The following is a 21,538-nucleotide window of genomic DNA, read 5'->3' as shown; positions in this document are numbered from 1 at the left end:
ATTCTCTGCTAAAAAGAAATGAGCTATCAAGACCTGAAAGACATGTAGAAAATTTAGATGCCATATTACTAAGTGAAAGAAGCTAATCTGGGGCTTCCCTCGTGGCGCAGTGGTTGAGAGTCCACCTGCCGATGCAGGAGACACGGGTTTGTGCCCCGGTCTGGGAGGATCCCACATGCTGCTGAGCGGCTGGGCCTGTGAGCCATGGCCGCTGAGCCTGCGCGTCCGGAGCCTGTGCTCCGCAACGGGAGAGGCCACAACAGTGAGAGGCCCACGTACCGCAAAAAAAAAAAAAAAAAAGAAGCTAATCTGAAAAGGCTACATACCGTATGATTCAACTATATTTCAATCTGGAAAAGGTAACACTATGTAGACAATAAAAAGATCAGTGGTTGTCACGGGTTAGAGGGGAGAGAGGGATGAATAGGTGGAGCACAGAGGATTTTTAGGGCAGGGAAACTACTCTGTATGATATACAGGGGTGGATACATGTCATTATACATTTGTCCAAGCCCACAGAGTGCCTAACACCAAGAGTGAACTATAAAGTAAACCATGGGAGGGAGACACAAGAGAGAAGAGATATGGGAACATATGTATATGTATAACTGATCCACTTTGTTATAAAGCAGAAACTAACACACCATTGTAAAGCAATTATACTCTAATAAAGATGTTAAAAATAAATAAATAAACCATGGACTTGGGTGATGATGCTGTGTCAGTGTAGGTTCATCGACTGTAACGAATGGACTGCCGTGGTGAGGGATGCTGATGGTACAGTGGGTAGTGTGTATGTGGGTGTGGAGGCAGATGGAAAGTTCTCTGTACTTTCCACTCAATTTTCCTGTGAGCCAGAAGTTCTCCAAAAAATAGCCTGTTTTATTAAAGAAAATCTAAACATAAAAGAAAAAAAAAAAGACAACGTGCTATTCTGGTACATCAGCCTAAAAACATAAAGTAATATAAATGGTACACATATAACCCAAAGGGTATATTAATATCTACATCTGAGATGGTCATAAAAATAACTGACAATATTTAATGTCTGAGAGGAAAGAGAGCTGGCAGTCAGGAACTGTTTAAACATTCCTTCAAAAATAAGACCCCCAGTTTGTGCTTTGATATAAACTCTGTGGCACATCACTGTGTGATTTGGGAGAGTCTTTATTCCTAGTCCCTGAGGTTGGGTAAAGCTTTTCCAGACAAGACAAATACATTCAATTTATAGTTGAAATTAACTGCATTTTGACATCAGTATAATGTTGAACATGCTCTTAACGAGAAAATAGAGAAACAGAAATTCTGGGGTAGGACAGATGGAAATACTGGCAGATAGACAGATAATAGCTGAGGAGTAAGGGGAGATCTCAAATGAAATAAAAAGGAGCAATGTTTTAAACCACAAAGAGGACATAACTGCCATACCAGGCCGGGCTGAGAAATGACGAAGGAGACCCCTACAGAAAACCTAGGAAAATTACAGTGCAGTACTGTGTTGATGCTGGCTGAAAAAACAAGGCAGGAAGTGGACAGAAGTGCCAAAAAGAAACATTTCCATTGACAAAGTGTTCAGACAGAAAGTCAAGTAAAAGAGACAATAAACATTTGTAAGATGGTTAGGAAAATCTACTGTTAAATGGATTTGATTATAGTGTTTTAGCTATTAATACAATTTACATGACAAATAAAAGGTATGTTACTTTGTAAATTAGAGAAAATGTTTTTCTTTGATATTAGTAAAAAACAAAATAAAAATTTAAATAAATAAAAGATAAGAAGCAAAAAATTGAGATACTTAATTTAAAAGTAGACGATGTTTTCTTTACAAAAGCCACGTTGAAAAGAGCTTCTGGCACCTGTCCTTTCAGCAATGATGGCACACGAATCCACGCCCTCACCCCAGGTCTCTAGAGCGCCCTTCTGGCTGAGATCACCCCCAATACTAACCGAGCACGAGAGGAGCTTCAAATGCTTTGAGGGGCAGGGAAGAACTCTAACATCCGCCCTGGTCCTGAGGAGCTGACAGTCTAGTTGAGAAAACAAGGCACACACTCACAGGAAAGAACAATATAAGACAGAGTGTAATTAAGGGCTACGTTGAGTGGCATTGATTAAAATCTTATAGGACTGTAAAAGCAAGAGATCAATGAGGGCTAGACTAATCAGGGAAGGTTGGGGCGGGGGCGGGGAAACTACTTTGCCCGAGGCATGAAAACAGGAGCAAAATTTAGGTAGGTAAGGCGAGGGGAAGGAGGGGACCACATGAGTGACTTACCGTATGAAGTCAGTCATTACAAAAAGTGTGAGAAGAGCAGGGCGATTTTAAACTATTATAGGAGTAATAATACGATTATATTATATTATAGGAGTATAATATGATTATATTTCCTTATCTCCTAACCTTTATTTTTGCATGTAATCTTTTTCTTTTTTGTAACATCTTTACTGGAGTATAATTGCTTTACAATGGTGTGTTAGGTTCTGCTTTACAACAAAGTGAATCAGCTATACATATACATCTGTTCCCATATCCCTTCCCTCTTGCATCTCCCTCCCTCCCACCCTCCCTATCCCACCCCTCTAGGTGGTCACAAAGCTGATCTCCCTGTGCTATGTGGCTGCTTCCCACTAGCTATTGGTCTTACATTTGGTAGTGTATATATGTCCATGCCACTCTCTCACTTTGTCCTAGCTTACCCTTCCCCCTCCCCATGTCCTCAAGTCCATTCTCTCGTAGGTCTGTGTCTTTATTCCTGTCCAGCCCCTAGGTTCTTCATGACCATTTTCTTTTTTCTTTTTTAGATTCCATATATATGTGTTAGCATACGGTATTTGTTTTTTTCTTTCTGACTTACTTCACTCTGTATGACAGACTCTAGGTCCATTCACCTCACTACAAATAACTCAATTTCATTTCTTTTTAAGGCTGAGTAATATTCCATTGTATATATGTACCACATCTTCTTTATCCATTCATCTGTCGATGGACACTTAGGTTGCTTCCATGTCCTAACTATTGTAAATAGAGCTGCAGTGAACATTGTGGTACATGACTCTTTTTGAATTATGGTTTTCTCAGGGTATATGCCCAGTAGTGGGATTGCTGGGTCGTATGGTGGTTCTATTTTGTTTTTTAAGGAAACTCCATACTGTTCTCCATAGTGGCTGTATCAGTTTACACTCCCACCAACAGTGCAAGAGGGCTCCCTTTTCTCCACACCCTCTCCATCATTTATTGTTTGTAGATTTTTTGATGATGGCCATTCTGACTGGTGTGAGGTGATACCTCATTGTAGTTTTGATTCGCATTTCTCTAATGATTTGTGATGTTGAGCATCCTTTCATGTATTTGTTGGAAATCTGTATATATTCTTTGGAGAAATGTCTATTTAGGTCTTCTGCCCATTTTTGGATTGGGTTGTTTGTTTTTCTGATATTGAGCTGCATGAGCTGCTTGTATATTTTGGAGATTAATCCTTTGCCACTTGCTTCATTTGCAAATATTTTCTCCCATTCTGAGGGTTGTCTTTTGGTCTTGTTTATGGTTTCCTTTGCTGTGCAAAAGCTTTTAAGTTTCATTAGGTCCCATTTGTTTATTTTTGTTTTTATTTCCATTTCTCTAGGAGGTGGGTCCAAAAGGATCTTGCTGTGATTTATGTCATAGAGTGTTCTGCCTATGTTTTCCTCTAAAGAGTTTTCTAGTGTCTGGCCTTACATTTAGGTCTTTAATCCATTTTGGGTTTATTTTTGTGTATGGTGTTAGGGAGTGTCCTAATTTCATTCTTTTCCATGTAGCTGTCCAGTTTTCCCAGCACCATTTATTGAAGTGGCTGCCTTTTCTCCATTGTATATCTTGCCTCCTTTATCAAAAATAAGGTGACCATATGTGCGTGGGGTTAACTCTCGACTTTCTTTCCTGTTCCATTGATCTACATGTCTGTTTTTGTGCCAGTACCATACTGTCTTGATTAATGCAGCTCTGTAGTATAGTCTGAAGTCAGGGAGCCTGATTCCTCCAGCTCTGTTTTTCTTTCTCAAGATTGCTTTGGCTATTCGGGGTCTTCTGTGTTTCCATACAAATTGTGAAAATTTTTTTTGTTCTAGCTCTGTGAAAAATTTGCGTGTAATCTTAATCCATATAATCCAGCAAAGAATCCACAAAGCACTTCTTACAACACATAAGAAAATAAAAATGTTTCTAGTTTGATTAAAATATTTGGGAATAATCTATTTATAATAATTCTGCTCTGTATCTCTGGAAAAGTGAAAGTTTTGTTTGAAGAGTAGCCATTTGACATTCATTTCAAAGGTTAAATTTTAAAATCTGTATAGGTAATGTTTGTATTGCTTTTTTTTCCAATGTGAAATTTTACTTTTACTTAATAAAATCATGGCAGGGTTTGAGGGATGTTAAAGGTGATGTGAGCACCAGTCCGCCTGACATCAGCCCGGTGGCCTAGAGCTCGTTTCCTAACCTCTCAACACGGAGGTTGGGCTCCATTTCTGAGGCCTCATAAAGAACATGCTGTTTCTATGAAATTTATTAAGTGGTTGAATATTATACTTGGATGACTGAATTACTTTCAAAGAGAATGAAAGCTTTCTTCAAGGTGAATAAAGAAACTTATACGAATACTTTTGTTAAAAATTAAATATGAGATGCTGATGGTGAACTGGGTAGAATGAGAACTAAGCAAGGACACTGGGATCTAACCCCACAGACTGAGTGTGATTGTTTTCAATCACTTAACTGCCAAGGGCACTGTATTAGTTTGCTAGGGCTGCTGTAACAAAGTACCAAAAGATGGACCATGGAAAACAACAGAAATGTATTGTCTAACAGTTCTGGAGTCTGAAAGTCCGAAATCAAGGTCTTGGCAGGGCCATGGTCCCTCTTACATCTGTAGGAAAGAATCCTTCCTGCCTCTTCTAGCTTCTAGTGTTGGCAGGGTTTGCTCCTTCTGAGAGCCTCTGAGGGACAATCTGTTCTATGCCCTTCTCACAGCTTCTGGTGACAGCTGGAAATCCTTGCCATTCCTTGGCTTATAGACGCATCACTTCAATCTCTGCCCTGCCTTCATATGGCATTATTCTCCCCATGTGTCCTCACACTGTCTTCTCTCTATGCACGTCTGTGTCCAAATTTTCGTCTTCTTACAAGGACACCAGTCATATTGCATCAGAGGCCCCCCACTCCAGTAGGACGTCCTCTTAACTACTTACATCTGCAACAATCTATCTCCAACTAAGGTCATACTCTGAAGTACTAGGGGTTAGGTCTTCAACATATCTTTTTGGATTGAATATACAATTCAGTTCATAACAGGCCTCATTACCTGAGCCTGTAAAATCAGGATTTTGGACTAGATGTGGTGGATCTGAACTGTTTTTTGGGTGACATATTCCTTTGAGATGATGATGAAGGTTAGACACCCTGGACTCAGGGCAACGCACACCTACTGGATATTCTGCACAGCATCAAGATGAAGCCCTCCACTGAACCCCTAGGAAGCAGGGGCCCCAGGTAAGGAGTGCCGTCACTGAAGGAAGGCTCTTTAGTTTCCGCAACAGCAACATTCCTTGAGCTACAAATACATCACCTATAGCTCCAAGTGAGCACACGTCATGCCCAGAGACTTGTACAGTGGTGCTCGGTTAAAACTTTTTGAGCTTGAAGGCGACTGGGTGTAATGGAACATCAGCATTCTGGATGCCCCAGTCGGGGCATCATGAGTCAGAATCCATGGAGATGGAATAAAAACTCGACACCAATGTTCCATTTGGAACGCACAGGGTGGCAAATTACCCACCTTCCTCTTGTTCTTGGCCCCGGCCTAAGATGCGGGCTCATCTGATCAGTACTGCCCTCCCATGTGTTCTGCCCGATCCTGTTCTGTGTCTTCTTCCTGCTACTCTGCCCCCTCCCAATCCTCTCTGAGGAACAACGCCTTCCCCTTTGAGCCTTGCCCTCCCGACCACCGCTGCCCCTGCGACCTCCAGGGGTGATGGTGGGGGGCACCTCGCTCCCTGATTCTGTCTGTGAGCCATTGCTTCCTCTCATTCCATAAAGATCCCTCTTCTTCTGAAGGTCATGCCATGTATCTATACTTCCATCCTTCCCCTTCGTTAGTGTCGTAGAGGCACCAGGATGGCCGGCGAAGAGCAGGCACTCAATAAATACTGGTTGAATGGTCGATGCTTTGTATAAATGATTCACTGAATAAAAGTTGTTTCCTTGGTCACTCTTCTGCATTTATGGGATGCTTCCACTGTTGGCCTCACTGTGCTTCTTCTATACCTTCTCCTATCATGATTCTCGATGAAGTGTCCCTGGAGGACCAAACAAAAAGCCCAGCTCCCTCCCAATCCCTTGATCTCCTCAGTGACTTCCTTCCCCCCTTTACTGACTTTGACCACCCTGGTCACACTGAGAACTGCTCCACATCCTCTCGTTTGACCACAACCTCTGATGCTTTCAGCTCTTGCATGTTCCCTGTAAATCCCTTGATATTCTGATTTTGCAGCAGTCTCTTCCTGGCCATGCTTCTCTCCCTACGCATCTTGAACCTCTCTCTTAAGATGTACTCAATGCCCCCCATCTCCTGCCTCCTTTCAGCCGGACGTGGGCCTCACTTGAAGCCTGAATCGCTCTCTGCCTCTTTGGGTCTTGTCCAGTGAGCATCACCGGGTGCCACTGCCCACGTGTCTCTGCAGGCTCTTCAACAGCTCGCGGGCTCACGCTTGGTCTTGGGCAGCCACCTCCGCAGCGCTTCCCAGTCACTCCCCTCAAGCCCTGCCCTGCCCCATTCACAGCAGACAGCCTGGCCTCGTCCTTTATCAGGCACCTTCTCCTAGAAACCGGTCTACTTCTGAAACCTGCCTGGTGCCTCCTTCCACAGGACTCCCGACCTCACGCCCCTGCCTAGTCTAGGCCCTTGTTTCTTCAATTATTTCACTCAAAAAATATGTGTCAGGAGGATTACTATGCACTGGGCCCTGTTCTAGATGCTGGGATACAGTAGGCAAACCAAGACAGACAAAATCCTATCTCTCACTGGCGGGTAGAAGAGTGGGTGTGAAGAACAAATCACAAATAGTACAAACTTCAAATAAACAGGATAATTCAACTTTTCATAAATCCTACTCACAGAACAGGAGGGAAAAACTAGTGCTGACCCTTGAAGGAGGAGCTCAGACTCTGGACTGAGAAAGAAATTCTCTGCAGCTCTCCCACCTCCAGGTGCCCTGTTTCCCTCTACAGGCAGCCATCAAACCTTCCTGGTCCCCACACCGACCTCTAGTTACATCTTTCTTCTTCCCTTCCTTGTTGACTTTCTTTAAAGATTACTCTGCACATGCTCTCTCTGCATTCTTTCTTTTTTATTTAGTTGACTTTTAGTTGAAAATGTAATGTGTACGTAAAATAACAACAAAAACTGTAGAAAAGGCTATTGTAGTTCTGAGCCGTCCAGTTACCCTTCAACCTACCATAATCCAGCTTCTGCTCCCCCAGTCTGCTGAATCCACCTCGGTAAGGTCTCCAATGACTGTCCCTCCACAGGTGGACCTTTCCAGCCTTACCTTACTGTACCTCAGCACTCCTGACCCCTGTTACTTTCCTTGCTCATATAACAGCTTTGTGAGGTTACAACACAAGCTCTTCCTTCTCTGGTGCCTCTTAAATACTGATGTTAAATACCTTTGCCACCTTCTCTTTCTGTAAGCACCCACCTTAGCTAGACTGACCATATAATTCTTATGATCTCTATGGGATGCCTCTGAGAGTGAAAGAAGGCAGTAAGAATAACTATTACTCTTGATTAGCAAGTGTAAACTGAGACTGTTCCATATAAACTGGGATATATGGTCCCTCTATTCTTGGGAGATCACATCCACTGTTGCGGCTTTAACGAACACGTACCTATTCACCATTTGCAAAAATAAATCTGTAGCCTTGACACTGACAGTGAGCTTTATTTTCCAATCTTCAGGTACTGATTTCTTACAGACATCTCAAATTCAGCGTGGCCCAAACTCAATCATACCCATTCCCCAAACCTACTAACCCTTCTCTTTCCTCTCCAGGTCGTACAGATTACTCAGCTCTCCAAGCCGGGGCTCATGAGGGAGAACTTCCTGTTCTCTCTCACCCACTCAATTTAATCCCCAAGACATGCTGACTTTAGTTCTGAAGATTTCTTCAATCCACTGTTTTTCCCTTGGACTATGGTCATAACTTTTTATCTGATGTCCCTGCTCCAGTCTTGTCTGCTTCAAGTCTATTTCCACACAGCTGACAGAGTGACCTAACACTGCCCGCACTGCTGCTTTGCACCTTTCAGCAGTTTCCTGTCACCTCCGGGATAAGGACTCTCATCGCGATCTCATTCTCTTGACGCCTTCAACCTCATAACCTGCTAGTCACTCTCCCTTTGCACCCTCAGGATACCAGACAGTCGTAGAAACACACATACACCACTCCCCATTAAGCTGACTCTCTTACTCCCTAGCTTCTTTGCTCATGCTGTTCCTTCCACCTGGAACGCAGATCCCTTATTTTGCTCGCCAACACCTACAGCGTTTTCTCTAGTCACACAGCCTGCCCAGAGGGGAGCTCGGTGCTCTTTCTGTAAACTTTCATGCTGCCCATCCATGCCTCAGCCACAGTTCCAGACACATCAGTTTGAAATTAATGATGTCAGTCTTTCCTACTAGTTGGCAAACTTCCTGAGGACAGGGGCAGTGCCCCTTAAATACTTAATAAATAGTCATCCTATTTTTAGGAAATCTCAACCACTGTTATGGATTTAAATAAGCAAATTTAAATAACTTGGACTTCATATTGAAATAAACAACTTCATCACTCCTACATTTTTTCACTTTTGCCTATGTTTTTTATAAGGTCATCAGAGCAGGGATTAAAAATGTACAAAGGTTTCAGCTGCCAAAAACTGCAAGTTTTATTAAATTAATTTTTAAAAGTAGATCTTAGCATAGGAAACAGGGTGATTAAATTAAAAATATAGTTGTGATGCACCAAAGTAAGAAAAGAGTAAATATTCAAATGTTTAAGACTACAGAAAATCAGAATACGTTTCGATAGTGGTTTGACTTGGAAAATTTTGTGAAAATATTATCCAAAAGCATTTAAAAAAATAAAAGCAGCTTCTCATTCCTTTTGTTTTTTATTACTTACATTTTATAAAAATCATACCATTTTAAAATGGGAGATTAGCATTAAATATTCTAAAATCTATCAAGAGTATCCCTCAAATCTACCCAAACATTCCTCTCTACTTTCCAGATGTTTCCTCTTATGATTTCCATGATCTTCTCGGTTTAGCTCTGACTCAAGAAAGAAGGAACTTTTCACTTTGTATGTCAATACCCAAACTATCTGACCTTCAAGGAACAGAAGAAAACAACAAGTTTTGGAAAAAATGTGGTGCTCCTGTCACTTACTCATTCAAGTAATTTGGGGGGAATTTAAAAAGTATAATCTAAAATTTAAAGAACATTATTAGTGTTACCAGAGGCATAACAACAGCATCTGGTACAACTGGCATTTAATGAACAAAGAAAGAGAACCACACAGCAATTTAACAGTCAAGATTATGAATGACTCCAAATAGTTTATGTTCTTCTGACAAAGTCCTACTCTTATGGTAGTTTTTTATTTCCTACTTCATCATCCCTTTGTGCAATCTTTCCTAATTTTATTTTGGCTTACAAATCTGGTTTTGTGAACTGTGGTTATTTTTTTGAGAAGGAAAACAATTTGAGGTATTTTGAAATTTAAAACATGCTTTGCTATTTTCTTCAAGCGGAGGATTATCGGACCATTCCAAAGGGTTAGGCACTGGCTTTCCAGCTCGGCAAGCACCCTAAGGTAGATCTGATGAGGTGGGAATACATCTTGCCATCTGACACTCCACTGAGAAATACATTTGGCCAAAATACAACTAAGAAGAAGTTAAAAGATCTTTAAATGTAATATTTAACTTTTAGTGGCAAGTTGTAGATACTATATATAAAAACAGCTCCAAGCTCCTGATAAATATTCCTGAATACTCCCTACCTGTCAGAAGGTGGAGCTCTAAACATATCTGAAATACTGGCTTTTTATATGTATGTTTCACAAGTGTGTGTAATGACGAGATTAAAGCAGGAGTAAAGTCTTTAGAAAAAGGGTTCTGAAGAATATTCCAATTCTCTCAATATAAAATCACCCACATCTCCCAATATGTACATGGTTAACTAACAGAAAGCATATTTAGTATGTTCCTTTGAAACTTCAATATACCACCTACTATAAAAATGTAGGTATGGTAATTCAAAATGAAAGATAAAGTATATTTAAGAAACACAGTTTAAAAACTCAGGACCACTTAGTTGAATGTCAGCAAGGTCATTAACACTTACAAGCATCTCGGATGTAGAGTAACATGGCTATGAAGATATAATCAACCAAACTCAGGCTGAGGCCATCTGCAAACAAGGCATCCCAGACCACCAGAAGATCCTGCAGGGGGAACTCTCGTCCAAACAGCAGCCGTACCCACCGTCTGGGAAGAAACAAAACCCAAATTCGAAAAATAGTACTTCTGAGAGTAATATAAAGAGGAATCATTTTCTCCTGTGACTGTGAAAAAATTATAAATTTTAACTGATCACACTGAGCAAATATTAGATATCAAAAATATAATACAGTGAAACCCAAGTTTTAAGCTTTCAAATGAGTTTTGTAATTTTATAACTAGGCCACAATCATTAAACTTTATTCCTATATGTATAAAACACAAGTATGATATTTGAAAAGGGTAGAAATCTTTCATATGTATTAGAAATCACAAATCTCAAAAAGGCAAAGAGAAAAATGAATGTAGTTTGATAGTTGTCTCATACGTAAGGTTATGAATTAAAAAGTAACAATATTCCAAAATTTTATATCATTACTGACTTTTTTTGTTAACTAGACTTTTGCAAATGGCCACATGACAAATTACTACAGCCAAACAGAAAACTGCATTCTCACATTTCACTCCTATGTAAAAATATTCATTTTAAAATTAAATGTGGAAAAAACAAAAGATATCTGTTTTTGTCAAGCGCAGACAGTTATTTCAAATGAAACATATAATGATACTTAATTTTTAACTTCAGAATAGATATACCTTATCAGTGAGGTTATCTTTCTAGGGGTAGTTTTCAAAACACAGTCAGTTTTATGGCCAGGAAAATGGACATTGATGCTACAGAGCAGACATAAGAGGCTAATAGGAATACTAAACAAGGTCTGTCTATAATTCTATATCATAAATAGTAACACCTCAGAATTTGAGCAAATGCTAAGCTATTTATATCTAATTCTTACAAGAAAATTAAAATAATTCACTTTGATATATTTTTATCCATTTACTTCTAATTTTATATATATGGCTATAATTTCCTTACACAAGCCTTTCTCTAGGAACTTCAGCTACAAATCTGTGTGATTCTGGCACACAGCAAAGACTCAAAAATTCTAAATTTCTAGTACCACTAAATAGTACAGAATAGAGGAGATTCTTTAAAAATTAGTTAAGATATATTACCTCCTTGCAAAATTCAAAACCAAATATAACCATCTGTGAGGTTAAACTGAGGCCAAAAAAAAAAAAAATTCAAATACTGCTTTTTTTTCAGGGAGTATTACATTTAAGGGGGAATCAAAAAGCTGTGACAAAATAGTGTATAATCACACATACGTATCACAGTTTATTAGGAACCATATGATCAAATATTTGAGTTCTTTTATTCATATTACCAAATTAATCAACAGAATAATTAAACTATTTTCAACTTCATCTTAAATTATGGTACTCAATTTTTCAGGAAGAAATTTAATGTCTAAATGACATTTATCCTTTAAAAAATGTTACAGTATTGCTTAGAATTTTTATCTACATTTCAATTCTTACCTCACTGCTAATATATGAGAGGTGACTAACACAAAATATATATATGTATATTTTGTCTAAAATGCCTGTATTTATGTGGTTTAGAATGAAACATTATTTCTCCACACACTTCTAATTCTTTCAAATTACAAATGCTAATATTTACTGTTTTAAGAAGTACCAAAATATCCCTAAATTAAACAGGTTGCTCTTCTTAATTACAAACAATTAACTGGTCTTGCAAAGAGTGTCGGGGAACCAGAGAATGGGCAAAGCAAAAAGTACCTGGATTAAACCATCTGGGGGACCTGTTTAAAGGACCTTTAAACTGATAACTATATCTGCATTAGTAAGTGACTAAAATCACATAGAACATGGTTATTCAGTTATCCAAGTGACACAACTGATGAAACATTCATCAATGAAAAAAACTGATGAGGGGCTAATGTATAACATGGTGACCATAGTTGGTAACACTGTATTGTATCATTGAAATTTGCTAAGAAAGAACTTAAATGTTCTCACCAAAAAAAAAAAAGATAAATATGTGAGATCATGGCTATGTTAATTAAATAGATGGAGGAATCTTTTCACGATGTGCACGTACATCAAATCACAATGACGTATGCTAAATATCCTACAATTGTATGTGTCAAGTATACCTCAGTAACGCTGAAAAACATAAGTAAATAAATAAATAAGAATTATCTTGGTTTGACGGATAGGCAAATTTTGGCAATTTGAAAACTGCAAATTCTGACATTTAAGTGATTCCTCCTGGTTCAAATCTGGATGCCAGTACAAAACTCAAGGATCACACCCATAAAACAATACTGTGCCCTGAATGTGGCCCCTTCCCTCCTGGAGGTTATTTTAATGCTTTTCTTATCTGAATAAGCCCACTTGGTAACTGCTGCTGCTGTTTCCCAAAAGACATTGCTTTTGCTAGGCCTTCTTATGTGCAGAGAAAAATTTTTCTGTGTGTTTTCCAAGCTATCTTCTATTGAAAGCAAAATGCCTTTTGAAAAAGGTGACATCTATCATATTACAATAAACATCATTTATCAAAAAAAACCCTCCAAACTAATGAAGGTTAATACACACCACAGATGAGAATACAATGCTATCTTTTTCCCTCTTCCTTAAAGTTCGAATTCCTCTCATTTTCTTATGGACAATCACATCTTTGGTTTCATCACAGATAATGCATCGAAAACAAATCTACTTTTCAGAAATAATCTATATTCCTATTACTTCTACAATAAAATGCCCAGTTATTGCCCAAACCCCTTCTCTTGCAGCTTTCCTGCCATCTGGGGTTGTGTTAGCTTAGCTTCAAAAGCCACCCTGCAGATACATATGTGCAGCAGTTGCCACCGCAGAGCTGTCAGGAGTGGGGACTGCAGACACCTAGCAATCTACAGTGAATAAAACATGCCTTCAAAACCACACAGAATGTACGTCTTCAGTACTTTTATATTTAATGTGTAATCTGTGATGTGCCGCTTGATAAATATTTTACATTGCTTTATTTTTGAAGTTTCACCTTGCCAAGTACACTGGTAAATAATTCCAGAGCAAGGACCAAAGTGTGTGTGTGTGTGTGTGTGTGTGAGAGAGAGAGAGAGAGAGAGAGAGAGAGAAAGAGAGACACAGAGAGAAATAGAGAGAGAGAGCGTGAGCCAGGAAGTTCTCTGTGAAGAGCTCTGTACACTTTGCTAAGTGCTTTACGTGTTTACCAAGGTCTTGTTAAACTCACTGTAAAGCCACCTGTCACACTGCTGACAAGGAAAGGTGGCTAAATTGGAAATACAGGAATTCATCTGGTTAATGGCAGCATAAAAATAATTCATGAAGTGAAAAAAAAAACCAGAAACACAGAAGGAAAAAATTCATTAATAGGTGTTTAGCAAGTTTCTTTTATATAAAACTGTTAATAAGTTGTACATGCAAGGATATTACATTAAAGTAAAATATAGTTTCCTCTATTTTATCTGCAATTATAGGAAAATTAAGGCCAAATTCTCAAAATATTTAAGGCGTACACTGTATGACTAATGGAACGCTTTGGGACCAACAATGACCTTATCAATAATTTAATCATTTTTATCCCAACTGGCTTTAGTTCATACATATATTCACCACACACAAAATTTCCTGTGCTATTTTGGACTTTCTTCATTGAGCTTAAAAACCAAGAAAAAAATCAGTTCTTTATGGAATGAGTTACCAATAGAAACTATTTCAGTATGCTTTTGTATTCCTAGAAAGGAAAACTTACTCTAAGAAATGAGGTCCTGTAAAGAAGTCACTCCTAAAATTAACATGCTTTTATTGCAGTTAAAAATATTGGGCCTCCCTGGTGGCGCAGTGGTTGAGAGTCCGCCTGCTGATGCAGGGGATACGGGTTCGTGCCCCGGTCTGGGGGGATCCCATATGCCGCGGAGCGGTTGGGCCCGTGAGCCATGGCCGCTGAGCCTGCGCGTCCGGAGCCTGTGCTCCGCAACGGGAGAGGCCGCAACAGTGAGAGGCCCGCGTACCGCAAAAAAAAAAAAAATATTTAGCAAGAGTTTAAGTTACACTTAAGGGTAGCATTAAACCTTTCTTTTAGCTTCAGTTTAACTGCTTGATACTATTAATCTTGCTTTATGTATGTTACACCTGCAGATTGCAATGCTCGTAACCTATACCTTGTATCATTTGTGATAATACAATAATTCATTTTTTACTAGACTTACTTAGTAATTAAAATCTACACAAACCAAAAAGACCTTCTGAAGTATTAAACTTAATAATAAACCACCCAAAGACAGGACAGTCTCTATGTCTGCACTTATGCCACTATTCTCAGTTTTAAATTTCTGTGTAATTAAGCTGCTATACCCTGGGGATCAGTGATTCCTGATAGTGTTATTGCTTGGTGAACAACCCATGGAAACACCAAGAGAAATACATTTTTTACTGATCAGTTTATGAAAATGACCAATTTGACTGAGGTTTAAATAAACAATTTGACTGAGGCTTAAATAAACATAGCCTTAATCCAACATGGCTGCAGTGGGTTATACATGCAGAAAGCAATTTATACACTAGATCTTCATTTCTTTTTTCTTCTGAGATATGGGTACAGCCACCTTGGAAGAACAAGTAAAATGGAAAAGGTATATTCAATTTAATTTAACAAACACTATAGGGGCATCTTGAGTAACCTGTGATCACTGGGTAAGCATATTGGAACACAAAAGAGCAATGTTAGAGTTTTGCTTAATGATATTAATTTTGTCTTTTGCTTTCTGTTCACTTGTACTTTTCAAAACTAACAGTTAATTTTTAAATAATCCATGCCTGGTAGAGAAGAAACACAGAATCCAAATTCTGTGTTTGTGTCAGACAAAAACAAAAGCAAATCAAAAGTTCCCATGTTTGTGCCTGCTACCTCCCTTGACTGAATTTAGGCTCTTCTTATACTGGGTTCCTTTGTACTCAGTTCTTTTTGAATTAATTTACCCTGAGTTTTCCTTTATGTCAACTCTGTGAAAACAGTCTTAAAATTAGAACCAAATATTGTAGTTATTATAATTAGGGTCACAAGGCATTCTCATTTTTTTTTTTTTTTTTGCGGTACGCGGGCCTCTCACCGCCGTGGCCTCTCCCGTTGCGGAGCACAGGCTCCGGACGCACAGGCCTAGCGGCCATGGCTCATGGGCCCAGCCGCGCCGCGGCATGTGGGATCCTCCCGGACCGGGGCACGAACCCGCGTCCCCTGCATTGGCAGGCGGACTCTCAACCACTGCACCACCAGGGAAGCCCGAGGCATTCTCATCTTTAATTCTAACTTCTTTGGAGAGCAAAGCCACAAAAGATGGAAGCCAAAATAAATCATTTTTCCCTCCAATTTCATGTTTATTCTTCTTCTGACAGCTCTGCAGAATACATTATTGGAAGATGCTTAGCCTGTTGGCTATTTTTTCAATCTATTTCAATTTGGTCTTCTTAAAAATATTTGGGATCTGCATGTGTTACAGAAAGATCTGAATACTTCAAGCCCATCAAACTCTGCTGCAAAAACAGAAGGAACTGCAACTTCAAATTAGTTATTATCTTTAAGGAACTCAAATTTGCTTTCTAAGTGCTCCTTGTAATACGCAGGTTGAAGCCAGCTTGAATTTGGCTTTCTGGGAACACGTGTTAACCCTAACTTAACCCCCATAGGATAAGTACACGAACTGTTAAAAGCGTATTTTTGACTTTGAGGAAAATTCTCTGTTCCTTTCAGTGGGCAGTACATAGCCCTTTATTAAGGAATGTTTCTTATTCCAAAAATAAGTTCCTAATAATTATCACCCATTCGTACTGTAATTTATTCTCTTTGGCGAGGGTCTGAAGCTGTTTTGTCAGAACTATAATACGCCCTTTGCAAAAATAGCCTGAATGGAAAGGAGAGCCTTGTGTATCTATGTTTTTTCAGAGGTTCAAGATGCTCTGAGAGTGTGGGGCACAGAGGATGACCATCACATGTCTTGAGGCTGTATAATCCTTGAACGTTCTCTCTCTCCCTCCCTCCCTCTCTCTCTCTCTCTCTCTCTCTCTCACACACACACACACACACACACACACACACACATTCTTTCAGAGGTAGACCTGCCATTTGGGTTACAAGTATGGTATATCAAGGAGTAATTTTAGGATGTATGATTTACCAGCAAGTTCAAATAAAGCTATTGAAAGGTGGTCATACTCCAATATCAATTTAGTTGTATGAATAGGATGTGCTCTCACTGAGAATCCTATTGTACACTCCAGCCAGGGTGCAGCTGGAATCATAGCCCTGACTCAAGAGAACATGGGGGTCAAAGCTGCTAAGAAGTAATCTCTCTACCCGATCACTTACTTGGGCTCCACTACAAGTGAGCTACTGGGCATCTCCTTGAGAAAATTACTTGGAAGCCACTCCGACCTATGAATAACAGCATGAAGAATTCATGGACGGTTGGTGGTCACGTTGGGACAATTAATTTTAGGCTCTGTGAATACTAGTGTTTATTTATACTATAAACAAGTCTTACTTCTAGGAAGTCTATAAATAGGCTTTGTTCTGTCATTTTATCTTCAGGAAAGGGAGTTATGAGCAAGTCGGTTTTCTGAAAGAGCACACACAGGCTTCCTAAAAATAATTGCTCCTATCCTTCCTAATCTGAAACTCATTAAAACAAAACAAACCTTGGGCGACTTTATTATTATTATTTTTTTGAAATTGTCATAGGCTATTTCACATACCAATGAAATCTTAGCCTCACTGAATAACACTTTTCAATTTCCTCTGCATAAATCTCCTAATACACTCATATACATTGTTGGAGGAACTAACATAAGGTATAACACTAAACTAAGAAATATCATCAGGGTCCATGTGATTCAGGGTGGACGTAAGACGGCGTGTCTGCAGACCGGTCACATGTCATGAAGAGAGTCAGACTGAGCCCCTTCCTAAGAGGCAGCAGCGGTGCCTGGTTTCTATGACTTCTTACCGCTTACCTGTAGCTGTAGGCACCTTCTGGGGGTGGTTTTCTTGGGCCCTCTCTTCCTTCTCCCCCTCCCCGCCATCGCACAAGGCGCCCCGACCCTGCCTAGCTGTTCGGAGGCTAGGACAAGTGCGTCACTCAGGCCTGATGTTTGCAGCTTCCATATCTATTCTGTTCCCCAATCACACTGTCCAGAGATGAAGGCGCTGATAAATAGATCCCAGCTAAAGGGTTAATTACTGATAGGCTGGTTTGGTTCCTCTTCCTTCTGCAGCAGATCACAAGCTCCTTGGGATTATTTGGTGTTGGGCAGAGTAGGGGTGTTAACAAATGTTTATTAAATTATTATGAATCCTCCTTCCCAGGTCAGCTCTTGTTAACCAGTGATCTTCTTGATCTTGAGCCTGCATCCTTGATCTCTCATAACGTTTCCTAGCTGCTCATCTGACATTCGCCTGGGCTGCTCTCATCTCTGTAGGGATCCCTGGACACACATACTGAATAGTAAGTGATCACACCTAAGAAGGAAACGATCAAGGCCTCCTAAGCCCTCTCTTGGACCTTCTCCCTTCACTTCCTGTACTCTGGCCCCCTGCTTGCCTACACCTCAGATGCTCTGCAGCTGGGGCCTGCCCTCAAAATGTGACCCTAGGACCGGCCCCAACATTGGGGAGCTTGTTAGAAATGCAGACTCCCAGGTCCCCAATATAGTCCTACTGGATCAGACTCTTCATTTTAACCAGACCTACAGTTGATCTCTGTGTATATTAAAGTTTTGGAAGCCATGGACTAGGTGACAGTTCCCTGTTTCCTACTCATTTTGGTGCCAGCTGTCAGGGCTCCTAAAATCCACCGTGCATCTGTGTATAATGTTATTCTAGGAGGAGAGAAAAGGCTTAAACTACTGGATGACTCTTCTAACTAGAGTAATGGTCTCAAACTTTAGTATGCATCACACGTGCCTGGAGGGCTTATTAAAACGCAGATTGCTAGGACGCATCCTCAGAGTGTCAGGTTCTGGTTCTGAGATTTAGACGGGGCCCGATCGTTTGCATTCTGAACTAGTTCCCTGTAGTTGCTGATGCTGATCCACAGATCACAATATGAGAATCACTAAATGCGGTTCTGGTTTCTGTTCACATCCCCTCTTAGTCCTGGGTGGGGGTCTTCTCATCAGCTTACTCATTGGTTTCGTGGGCCAATGGCCATGAAACATCTAATGGCTGGGACACCAAGCACACACAGCCAAACCTCTCTTTACATTCTATCTCTAGTAATATCTATACTTCTTGCCCCAAGGAAAACGTCACTGTAAAAACATGATCCAATAAAAAGGAGAGACACAGACATTCGGGAAAGGGAGAAGGCCTCCCAAAGGTTAGGAGAAACTGGGCCACTCTGATTTTGTTTAACTCCCAGTATATTACAAGATGAAGAAATGCCAGAACAAAGCCATAAAAATTGTGACATTTTAAAAGTTAAAATTTGTAGGTCAATGTTTTTTAAACATTAATTTACTATGATGGTTACATACAATTGCAGTTGAAGGCAGAGCAAACACTCTTAAGTTTGAGGCCCTCTGTGTTTAGCCCTGAGTTGATGACTCTCCTGGGTTCTCTGGTGATCGGCTCTAACGAGGTGAGAGTTGGGATGGGACAGGACATGGCCAATAAGCTAGCTGCAAGGAGGGGAGTGGCCAGTGCATACAAGGGGCAGAGAATCCCAGGGCCGCCAGGACCCAAAAGGGCACTCTCCTAGTCCCCATGCAGAAGCCCTACAACACTGGGAGCCTGGCTGAATGGCCAACGATTTGGTGTTTTCTCTCCTGTGTGACCCATGAACCATTCGCACCCTGAGGTTCCGCGCTATCAGTATGCTCAGACGGATCTGTCTCTAAAAGAAAACATGCATTTAAAATGTTTTACCTGGAAAGATAAAGAGCTAAACAGTAAGAGATGTCTGCCCCAATGGTATCATTACTACCAGCCCCACGATGACCTGGTAGAAGAGAGATTTCAGGATAAGGGAGTTTCCCTGGAACCTCTCAGATCTCCAAGAACAGTTGAAACAAAGGAAGACCACCCAAACAAGGCCAAGCAGAGGCTATTTATTCAAAGCTTGCTCTAGCAAGGGAATCAGCTACCATCACTTGTGTTTGGCAAAGGATCAAAAGCAGTCAGGGCAGTGAGAAAGCTTTATTAGTGAATCAAAGAGAAGGCTTCAGGTCTGCCTGATTGGAGGCTATAAGGATGGCGCTGGGCTGATCAGAAGATGATCCTCATTTGTGATTGATTTGGGGAGCATATGAGCTTTCTCTGTTTGGTCCTGAGCTGGAAGCAGGCAAAAATAGGGGAGTGGGCAATCACTGACCAAGTCCTGACTGTTCCGGGCTGATTTTGCTGCAGAGGCTGTGGCTTGGCTTCTTGCACAGGTCAGCGCTCTCTTGCCCTAGATTGCCTGGCCAGTGTTCACTTTCTCATTCAGTCTTTCTTTACCGACTCCAGGCTGCTCGGCCTACGCCCATGCCTAGTCTAGAACCAGCTACAGTTTCAGTTTCACAACATTACTTTCTCGGGTAGTTCTGAAGTCTAAAGGGAGACAAGATTGAGAGGCAGTGGCAATGGGTGTGTTGTTTCCCTCTTTACAAAGCTTTATGGAAAGCATGAAAGAGTGAAACTTAAATTCTATTCCCTATATAACTAGAGGAGAGTTGTGGGCCCCTTTGAGAATTCGATCAAGTTGATGAACCCTCTCCCCTAAAATATACACACATCCACACACATACTCATGTGCAAGCCATTTCAGGAGTTTAGCTGATCCATTGACCTTAAATGAAGAAGTTATGCTCTATATTACTGTTTATTTTACTGTAGAGGTTTATATTGCCATGGAAAGTTGTACTCTGCTGAAAGGAACACACAGCCTCTTTGTGCCTATTTCAAATTATCTCCTTGCATTTTAAAGGAAGAGGATATCTTCTTTCTTCCTGGATTAAGTCTCTGCTACTGAGGAGCTAATCTTTGTGGCTCAGCTGGTTGAACAGCCTATAATTCAGCCCCATATTGGAAAAGTGCCCATGACTGGCAATACTCACCTTCACTAAGCTGGGGATGGAACAGCTGGGGAGAGGGCAGCGGGCATCCTTCACCGACTTCCTCTCCTGGCTCAGGCTAGCCCTGATCTGACCGTAAGTAAGGCTGCTATGAAAAACACCCAGGATCTTCATTTAACACGTATTTCCTGAAATTCAACTGTGTAGCAGGCACTGTGCTAGGCCCTAGACGGGATGAGATGCTGACAACTTTCAATCATTAACACGGAAATTATCCAAAGTAAAATTCTAATTCAGTCAAAGCCCTACCAATCTGGGTTCCCACAGTCACTCTGTATTTTTCTGTGCCCCCTCCCCACTAAGTGCCCCAATCAACCAGGGTATGTTCAGGGAATGCAAACTAATGGCAACAGTAGCACAATATAGTTAGGAAGGTAAAAACAATTAAAAACACCACTAAATACATTTCAAAGTCAAGTATTAACTGTTTTTGGATTATCCACCGTTTGGGATCATATGTGCCCTGGTTCCTGTCCATTAATGCAGATAAATGAAGAGCGGAATGTATCTGCACGGGGCCCAGCTGACTTACAAGGGGGCAGCAGTCAGTGAGGGAAAAGGGCGGTCAACACCCCCACAGTTCAACTCAGACCGTCACAGTTACCTTTCTCTAATAATGGAAGCAAAATGGGAACAAAAGAGGGTTAAAGAGGGGTGGGCTACTCCACTTTATCCCTGGCTCCCTAGCTAACAGCTGAAGTTTAGTGCCCAAACAACTTTACAATCAACTGTGTGTGTGTGTGTACATTTTTTTTAAAAAGGGACAAATATACACCAAGCAAAAATAAAATGCATTTTCTTACGCATAGATTTCACAATTTATAATAATGGCAAATATCATGCATTTATATGACTTTTTTGATTTCTAGAAGTACTACCAAATACATGAACTAAAAATTACCCTTAACTCTCTAAAAGTGGTATTTCTTCAAGTGGTCTGTGGAATATAGATATTAAAATCA

At 40.4% G+C, this 21,538-nt stretch overlaps 1 protein-coding gene across 2 annotated transcripts in view; it reads right to left on the bottom strand.

Annotated features, from left to right (window-relative positions):
• TBC1D5 (TBC1 domain family member 5) overlaps window positions 1–21,538 on the bottom strand; it is a gene marked incomplete at both ends in the record, with an annotated part of 358,820 nt that overhangs the window by 144,226 nt on the left and 193,056 nt on the right. For both annotated transcript variants that reach the window (XM_079704730.1, XM_079704731.1), the window contains one exon: window positions 10,426–10,568. In XM_079704730.1, coding sequence (XP_079560856.1) covers window positions 10,426–10,568 — 143 coding nt within the window. The remainder of the gene's footprint in view (window positions 1–10,425; window positions 10,569–21,538) is intronic.

The sequence above is a fragment of the Hyperoodon ampullatus genome (assembly GCF_949752795.1).
Source record: "Hyperoodon ampullatus genome assembly, chromosome: 5".
Taxonomy (NCBI): Eukaryota; Metazoa; Chordata; class Mammalia; order Artiodactyla; family Ziphiidae; genus Hyperoodon; species Hyperoodon ampullatus.
Note: the sequence above shows the minus strand (reverse complement) of the source record. Positions and strands in the feature narration are given on the sequence as shown.